General features: G+C 39.1%; 1 protein-coding gene across 1 annotated transcript; it reads right to left on the reverse strand.

Moving 5' to 3' along the window:
• Positions 1 to 5762: 5762 nt before the first annotated feature.
• thumpd1 (THUMP domain containing 1) lies at positions 5763 to 9035 on the reverse strand. The gene is made up of 5 exons (XM_006804333.3): positions 8458 to 9035; positions 7796 to 7973; positions 7618 to 7703; positions 7232 to 7394; positions 5763 to 7143 (listed from the first exon to the last, which is right to left on the reverse strand). The coding sequence occupies exons 1-5, from the start codon at positions 8662 to 8664 to the stop codon at positions 6824 to 6826; spliced, it is 954 nt and encodes a 317-aa protein (XP_006804396.2). The 5' UTR covers positions 8665 to 9035; the 3' UTR covers positions 5763 to 6823.
• Positions 9036 to 9698: the final 663 nt, after the last annotated feature.

The raw sequence follows: 9698 nt of genomic DNA on the forward strand, positions 1-9698 counted from the left end.
GTGCATCTATTAACTATGTGTGACAAAAGAGAAGGCATCTGGAAATGCTATAAACTGGCACATAGCTAGAGGGTATGGATAAAATAGCAGAAAGGCTTCAACTATACAAAAACATACCAGCTTGGCGAGGCTTGTAATTGCTTATTGTCACCATCGCACAAGTGCGTCCAACTCTGTGGTCATTTTTGATTTCATTTTTTTTGGCTCTAATTTGTTATGAAGCAAATACCACACTCGGTGTCTTTCAGTCAGTTTTAGTCAGCTCAGTGCATTCCCCTCCACTTTTAATAGATGTGCTTGAAAATTATGCAAAGAACAACAAAAAACAACAAGATAAATATTCAGTATGTATTTTATGTAATGTTAGTACAATATCCGGATTTTATTCTTACTTTGGGGTTACTTCACAGCAGAATATTAGACTTGTCACAGTAAAGCACTGACATTTTCATTAATGTGACATAGCACAAGTCAAATGTGTTTATACAGGGGTTATTAGTGTTTTTTAGCTGGAATTAAACAGTTCGAGTAGTGGTTGCCATCACAGAAGATGAGACCACACGAGGTAACTCTGTAGGACGGAAAAATGATTAACGGGACAAATATAGCTTTTCTTTAAGTTGCCTTATTTGTTGTGTGATGCTGGATTGTTTCACCTTGAATTTCTGATCTAGTTCCTTTTGAGGAGAAAATCTTTGGTCAGCATCCACAATGATTGTTCAAAATATATTTTGGTTAAATAGTGTCTTTTTTGCGGACTCAGTTGAATTTAATGCGTTTTGTACTTTTTTTGTACTTGGACATTTTATGTGTGGTTAATGGAAAGTAAATGAGAGTGCCCTTGTTCATTGCGGTTAGAAAACTTACCATATTAAGGCTTTGTCATACATAGAATACATGTCGGTCCAATGTATTTGTTGCTGTTCACCCAGTTTTAATGAATCAATCTCATGGAATCACGGTTAACTCTGTTAACTATTTCAAACTGTTAACATTAACCCTATAATGCCCATTGTATCATTTTTGATACATGAGTTTCTGAGGTCTCTATATCATCAACATGGTCAATACTTGCCCTAATTTCAAAATGTTATGGACAAAACTCCTTTTTTTGTCTAAAATTAACATTGTTGTTAACAAAAAGTTGCCAAAAATGCCTAATGTATCAAATGTGATACAAAAAATATATAATAAATACATAATAAAAATATATCATACACAACATGATACAGCAAAAAAAATGTGGATTTTGTTATAAGGGTTAATAAACATCTCAGTTGTTTGATTGCTTGGGTCTTACAGGGTTAACACTGAAGACAATCTTCAGGGCTCTAAATGCTTATTAGTGCAATTGATGCGTATTACGACCATAAAGCCAAGGATGATAATGTAGTCGTGATGCCAGTTGATGAAGAACCTCATAACGCTGATGTCCATGTAGTACTGTATGCCCACTCACACCCACACATGGACAAGCTAACCTTTTGTTTTCCACCGTGTCTTGTTCTAATAAAGCTTGTCATACTGTAATGATTGTACTCTTTCACTATTTATTGCTTTCATCACATTATTACACCATGTGTATATTTTTTAGGAGCGGCGTTTTAAGGCACTAAAAGCTTTTTTCTTAGTCATTTTCTTGCATGTTTTTTTGTCTGAGCTCTACTCACTGGTTTGCTGCAAGAAGAGATGATACTATCTGTATTATATTATAAATTCCTTAATCCTTTTTTGTAAAATCCAGAATTGAGTCCATTTCCTAGATCATTTTACATAATTCTGATTGTATCTACAACTCAGTCTCAGTCAGTCATCTATATGTGCACTGGAGGCTTCAACCATTTATATTTTATTCAACTTACATGTTAAAGCCAGGTTACAGGTGAGCAGAAGTTATATTGAAAAAATATTTCCTGATGTAGCCATAAAGGGTCCTTAATAACCAGGAACTAAATGCCTTCTTACAAATTGTCACTTTCGACAGTGGTTTGCTTGCTTAATGTTACATTTTGGAACCAAATTTTCACACCTTTAATGGTTATTTCATCCACGTATAAGTGGACCTCGAGTCCTTGGTGTGCTCTTAAGCCCAACAATTTCAGGCTCTGAATGTTCATTCTGCAGAGAGAGAAAGCTGCAGTCGTGAGGGGATTGAGGCCATTGTTCAGTTAAAGTGAGACAAATGAGACCCCGGAGAGCGCTACTTAGCCACTCATAAAGGTCAGATATGGAGCCACACCAATGGATGCTAATCCTGACCCTGGGGACTGTGTGCACATGCGCCTGTGGATGTAATTGTTTCACAGGCCTGTGACATTTAAACCTGAATGAGTGTACAATCCTGGGTGGCAGAACGGTGTGTATGTGCTTGTAAGTCCTTTGGCTGGAAACCAATGGGCTGCAGTGCCCACAGAGGTTTAATTAGACATTGCCTTGGGGGCAATTAAAACATCAGAGGCTATGTTTTTATGTAGACAACACCATTTTATTACTGCTGTAAATATTCTCTTGATTTAGATGATGTTGTTTCTGGCTAAACATTTAAAACTGTGAGCTCTGAAAGACAGATTTTCAAAACCTTCATATGCCATGAAGAATCATCTGGAAGTCACTGATATTTTAAAAAAAGAATCGATGGGAAATGAAACCTTTTCTATACCATACAAATTTCACCTGATGGTAGATATGTCATAATGAGGCATCACTGTATGTCTCTCATTAAAATGACTAGCTACATAGTCTAATTGGTATTGAACTAATAACACACTATTGAGGCTGAAAACAGCCAATCCTTCCTTCCTGTATAAGCACCACAAGCTTGTCAGTAGGTCTCACTGGCTGGGGCACCAGAGAGCTGGAGGTAATGCAATTTGTGAGTTTTAGCAGAATGCGGTGTAGATAACGACTGCCAGGGTCACAACAACAGTTCAGCACAAGTGTAATGAGCAGAAAAAGAGACAGAAAACGTGAACTGGAGGTCCTTATTATGATTAATTACCATCACTACACTGTATCCAACATCCTAGTTATACTGCACAATTTTTTTCAGAGACAATTCTTGCTATTTCTCTTAGATTTGACATTAAGTTTGATGTGTCTGCCCACAAATCTATAAACAGTGCCTGGTTCTCCTGGTAATATCTTTAAAAGGCAAACTGTAAAACTGTTTATGACCTTTAGAGGAAGGCAGAGCAGAAACAGAGAACATACCCAGGATAATTCTACAAAGATATGAGCATGTACTCTGGCATGAACCTGCAAACTGAGGGAAGAGTCACAGATACGAGACCTTTTGCAAACAATGGCAAAACAAACAATGCAAAAAGAGAAAGCGGCTCTTATTTTGTTTGTCATTGTTTGCAAGGCAAAGGTGCCAGTGAGTGAAATCTGAGTTTTTATTTTAAATCTATCATCATCAGCAAATTAAATTGGTCAAAATGAATTTCACTGACAATTTCATGCCACAATATCTGCAAAACAAGCAGCAACAAACATTTGCATCAGCTGCTTTTGTCTTTGTGCGAATAAACAAACGTTAGCATGCTAACAAGCTAAACTAAGACGTACACATGAAACATTATATGTGTAAACAATTACTGTTAGACTTGCCATTGTAATTCTATTAGCATAATTAGATCAAAAACGATGACTCACTTTATTGTGGCTCCCCTTGGAAACTTTTCAGCAGCATGAGAGTGCACCAAATTATCTTTGTTTTTATTCTGCTCCCACCTCTCCTCTGTTAGCTAGGTAGTTTTTGCTTAATCTTACAAAAAAGCAACAATGATTACTTCTGCTGCAGCGTTCCTCTTACTGGGGGAAATTTAAAAATAAATAAATAAATAAATAATAATAATAATAATAATAATATAGCACCATATTATCAATCAAAAACACAGCTGGCTCTAGCCCTTTCAGTGCCCTGGGCGAGATAAGGACTGTTTGTTCATCTGTCTGAGATGCACACTCATGTTTGGGGATGCTCATATGTATGATAGTGTAGATTGGTATATATTAAATTCAGGAGAAAGACTCTTACAAACAGATGTTTAATTCTTCTCTTTTTCCTTCATTCTCTTTTAGATTTGCTGCTGTGCTTGAGATTATTGTCCTGACAGATGATTTATTTTCCGCCAACCTTCAGCTGTCAGACAGATGCTCTCACATTTTTCAAAATTTTGGTATACAGCAGAGGTCATGATCATCTCAGTGACTGGAAGGTGCCCAGGTCCTTTGGGACAAGTCCAAATTATCATCCTTCCATCTCCATGTCTAACAGGTGGCAGAGGTGCTGATAGGCTGTGTTTTCTTCTGGCCAAACATGATGTGCATTACAGCTAAATATCTCCCCTTTGTTATCTTCTGTGCAAAAGACATTGATCCAGAACTCTTGTGATTTGTTGTGATATAACTTTGCAAACCTAAGATGTGCTGTCATGTTCATTTTAGAGAAAGTAGGCGTTTTCCTGGCAACCCATCCAAACAAGTTGTACCTGTTCAGCCATTCTCTGATTTCACTGTCAGAAACTTTAACATGTAACATGCTACTTGAGGCCTACTTGAAGTCGTTTCTGAGATGTACAGTGCTAAACAATGTTAATAGAAACCAGATATTTTGGAAATCTGTCAAAAACTTGTTTCAAACTAAACTTATTTATTAGGCAAATAACCAACAGGTTTCAAGTTTAGTTTAGCTTTTTAACAAAATTGAGCTAGAAGCCAGCGATTAATCAAGAATAACATTCAACCGCAAAAACACATCTTTCTGTGCAGGAATACGAGTAAATACCTCTATTTTGGCATCTTAATCAAAAAATAATATTTGCTTTACTATGTTTCTTTCCATTTTTGTAAAGCAGTAAATCTGAAAATTAATTTACAACAATAATCATATTTTTGCTTTAAAAACTTTGATTAAAGAGCTTGCACATACTGGTGGTTTAACCATTACAAAAACATAAAAATTATTTACCAATACTGTTAACTTAGTGGCATAAACCTTACATTGGTTGACGGCCTAATAAATTTGCTAAGCACTGGAGCTCTTGCTGCTTTTATTCCCTCTCTGAACATTGCACGCTCTTGGGCTGAATTTGGGTGTCGACTCCTGCAGGCTGTGGCTCTACGTCTCCTCCAGACCAGCAAACTGTTCACACATCTGCTTCTACAGAGGTGATCACACTCTGATTTTCAGTTAATCAAGTACATTTAACTAACAGCACCTGGCTGCTATTGCCCTCTTAATTCCTATGGAAGCAGTGAGGCTGTACTTAGTATTTCACAGGACTGCACTACAGACTTTTGCATTTATAGCTTACAGGTTATCAAAATGTCTGAATATGCTTCCTCATGACATTAACTTAATTAGGATGTGGGTTGCTCGTAATTACAGACTTTTTCTGTTTTTGTTAAACCTACTGACTCGCGGACCTGCCTGAGCCACATTGAGGGCACACCTTCACTTAGACACAGCCATCTGCACTGTATCTGGTTACAAAATGGATCATATTATATTTGCATGATAAATATTTGCAGTAACACGGGCTGTTTGATTCAGCTGTAAGAGTAATTAGCTTTGGGACCTGATAATATAGAAATGAGAAAAACAAAACAAAAAAAAAAAAACAGCTTATGTGAGAGTCAGTGCCTCTCACAGCCCACCCATACTTTCTTCCCAGTATCAGTTGTTTATTGCAGTGTTCTAAACAATGCACTTGACACACTGCACGGGAGTAGTCAGTATTCATTAGAAACTTAATGCATGAATAACAAGTACTCACAGGTAGGACCGCACCTTCAGACCGGAGATTAATTGGTTCTCAACTGCACGATATCAATCAAGCACTAGAATGGCTGAAACATTTCTTCCTCTGCTGGCGTCGCTCCAGCTGCAGCAGTTGGAGGGACGCCAAAAGAAAAAACTGCACTCCTATAAAATTTCTCTGTGTAACAGGTTATACTGCATTCTGTAATAAGATGTTGAAATATGAAGTGTTTTATATTTTAAACGGTAGGTACAGCCTGGAGTATTCAAGTAGGATTATGTAGTATTCAAGACTAAAACAACCGCAAGACTGTTTCTCCTAAAATAATTTTTAAAAGAAAACAACAGTAGGCAGTATAGCTACAAATATCCATTTAGAGGGTAGCACAATTATCACGTAACAGTCAGTACTCTGGAAAATGATGTTTTATCTCCATCTTGTGGAGTACAAAAGAACTGCCAAAGAAGTATCTACACTTTCTAAGTGTAACACACCATACAGAGTTTATATGTATGCCATGTCTAACCTGCTCACTCTCCTCCACTTCGTTCTGTTTATTGTGCCAATGAGCAGAACAGAGAGCACCACGAACTAAGTAAAGAATACGTGAGGAACCAGTTAAACACACAGGCAGCAGGGACGAATATAGGAAACAAGTTACACAACAGTAACAGGTACTTGGAGTGATACCTGTTAACTTGAAGAAAAGTCCATTTTTAAGCGAGTAATAAAAACACACTGAAATTAAAAGTCAAATTCACCATTTAAAAGAACAAACAAACAAAAAGACAAACCAAAAACTGTGAGCAGCTACAAATAGTTTGTAAAATCAATTAAAAAATTCTCCCATTTGAAATGTACAACTCAATAAAGGTGATAATGGGTGCCAGATATCACCATGAATATTAAAAAAAACCCAAATATTAAATTATATTAGAATCGTTTGTGATGTTTACGGAGTTCGTGATGTTGACAAATCAGTCCATTTAAAACAAAAGCACGGCACTACAAAGCAAATTAAACGGTATTTCCTCAACGGTTTTCTTCAGTGTGAGCTTTCACTCCCCCCCACCTTCACCCTCCCCCTTCTCTGAAACACTCGTGCCCTTGTCTTCTTCGCCCTTCGTCTCTCTTCTGTCAGTCTCTCCCGCATCGGGTTTCTCCGTCTGATCGCTTGTGTCTGCGTCTGCTCTTGCTGTGGTCACGTCAGGCTTCGATATGTCATCTTTCACCACTTCCTGAACGTTGTACTTTCTGTACAGCGTATAGTCTTTTACCACACTGAGGCAACACACTGTCTTGATGACCTCCACAATGATTGTCAGTTCAGGGTTTGTCAAATCCACTTTGTTCTTAGGGTTCATCTTCCCCACAAGGCCTGTAAGACAGTTGGATTCGAAAGGAGTCAGTTTCCTTTAGCACGGGCACCGGCAGCCATGAAAAACATGGAAAATGAACGAGCCTACCTGCGATAGATTTGATGATTTCGTCTCGCTTGTTGTGGTTGCTGTTGCGAGCCTTGAACGCAATCTGGTAGGTAGCACAGCTTGGAGTTTTGAACCAAGGCTCCAGGAAAGTGGTCAGATATTTCACCATGTCTTCCTGAAAAGCTTTGCAGGTTCCAGTTACCTGAAAGAAGAAAAAAAACAAACAAACCCAAGAGTTTTACTGTTGTTGTCGTAATGCATCAATATCAAATAATGGCTAATTTTAAAAGCACTGTTTTACAGCTTCAGTCATGTGAATGCTCAGATGATTCAACAACCCCTCGACTTACAGTACGGCGGCATCTCTCTATCCTGCATCAGTTCAAACACACATGCACATCGAGACTCGCAACTAAGCTACTTACTGGCAACATTCGAAGGATGACACGTGACTTTTTCTTCTTTGTAGTATGGAGATCTGACAGGATATGATGAACCAGTTTATCAGACTCTACGGAAAAACAAAATAAAACAAAAATCAGAAAAAAAAAGCCCAAACAAAACACTGAAAGACAGACTCGCATCAGCTACAAAAAGCTTTACCGATGTTCTGAGTTCTGATGAAGATCACGTTGTTTGCTCCACTGTCGAGCGCCTGGAAGCGCCTCTCCTGTTTAGTTTCCGATGCTCGCAGCTGGGCCACTTCTTTCTTCAGGGCAACATCAACATCTTCTTCTTCAGCCTCCTCTTCTTCACTGCTGCTCCCCGTATTTTCCTGAAGCTGTGAGCAAGAATCAAGTCAACTTTTTTGTCATATATGCACACTGCAAAACACAGAGGTTACGCTGGGCAATGCCATTCTTACTTTGTATGTTCCCTTGACACAGGTTAAATCAATGAACTACACTAAGAGAATAATAAGCATAGAAAATTACTGAATGGTATATGTAGAGCATTAAAAACACACAAAAAAGTACAAGTGATACGAAAGGCAACATGTGTGCTTCTTGTTTTACGCATGTGGAACACAAAAGCATTTCCAGTAACGTAAAACATGAGAAAAGAAGCAATCACATGTGGAAACACCGAAACCAGCCATTTGTGCTTCATATATTCATTATAGCTTGTATGAGATCGTTGCTTTCCCCTTACTCCATTAACAGAGCAAGCTAAATCCTAGATTAACTCAAACCATCCAACATATTAGCCCCAAACACTGCTCGTCGGAGGCCTTTGATCCAATAATGTAAACAATGTAAACTTACCTGCTCGAGACCATAGAGCTTGTCTGCGTATTCACCGAGCAGATTCAAGGCCTCCGCCGTGCACTTTCTCTCGTTCATGTTGCATGTGATGAGGATCCCCTGCATGCCCACCTCCAGCTCCCGGGAGCCCTTCCACCGCTTGCTGTGGTGGCCGACCATAAAGCGCTTCTTGCTCCGTTTCCTGGATTCGTTTTGCACGGCTGACATGTTTCCAGAGCGCTTTCAGATACAGAACTAAAACCGGGAGTTTGGAGGCTCACTAGCTTATCGGCTACCTGTTTTTGTGTTTGTTTTGATTGTACCTCCTCGCCTGTATTAGCCGTAAGCTCAACACGAACTGTCGGAGATTTTAAACCTGCAGCAACAATATTAAAAACCGAGTGAAGTTGACGGACTGGTGCAGCCTTTTCCCACCTCACGTGCGTTCAAACCGTTCTAAGAAAGGAGGTCTCCGTGCACGTTTGTTGGTCGTCCTGTACGGCGTGTCAGGAGGGACAAAAGTCTCTGGCCGCGTGTCAAACTACGCTACTGTTATAAGGACATCGGCTGTATCCCAATTCAGGGTCTGCAGCCTTAAAGGCCGCATTTTAAGGCCGATTACGTCACAGCGACGCGATGAAGGCTGTCCCAATTCGAAGGCTGCTCGAAATGCGGCCCTCAAATGCGTCCTTCATTTCCCTGAATTTTAAGGTGGTGTAGACTGAGGCCCAACATATCCCAGAATGCATAGCGCGGTGGTGGGTGTGGATAATTTTGCCGAAAAAAAAAAAACGGCGGATGAGGGGCGCCCAAAGAGTAACTTAGTAAACTAAGTACTGAATATTATGTCACTTATTTATGTGCAAATGTTTAATAACGAAGAACATTAAAACATTACTGTTGGCCACATGTCGGCAAAGTTATGTGACATTAGTGACGTTTGTACTAACTTGGTTTTAAAGCCTTTACTTTAAAATATTCAATAGCTGACCTTAATCAGAGAATGATCAAAGTTCATGTAGAAACAAACAAACAAATGAACAAAAGGTTTTCTCCTTCATTTCTGTCAAACAATGCTGTATGAAACGCTTCCAGCTGTTAGTATCATGGTTGATAGGCAACCTGGGCAGCGCAAGGGAGGCTAGACCGTCCTGTCACTACCCGATCCGTACCGGAAACCCGATCGGTACCCGCATGCGCGAATGGTGTCTACTTCCGGTCGTAGCGTTTTACGATAGTTATGGGTCAGAGTATCTGTTAAA

This window comes from Neolamprologus brichardi, chromosome 6 (genome assembly GCF_056152115.1).
Source record: "Neolamprologus brichardi isolate AB-2024 chromosome 6, ASM5615211v1, whole genome shotgun sequence".
Taxonomy (NCBI): Eukaryota; Metazoa; Chordata; class Actinopteri; order Cichliformes; family Cichlidae; genus Neolamprologus; species Neolamprologus brichardi.

Bases quoted from the DNA above. Each gene is read 5' to 3' on its own strand.
- thumpd1 (XM_006804333.3), bottom strand. From the start codon at position 8,664: ATGTCAGCCGTGCAAAACGAATCCAGGAAACGGAGCAAGAAGCGCTTT. The intron at 7,395-7,617 runs GTAAGTAGCTTA...TTCTTCTTTCAG, and splicing joins TCATCCTTCGAATGTTGCCA to GTAACTGGAACCTGCAAAGC. The intron at 7,144-7,231 runs GTAGGCTCGTTC...ACTGTCTTACAG, and splicing joins AATCATCAAATCTATCGCAG to GCCTTGTGGGGAAGATGAAC.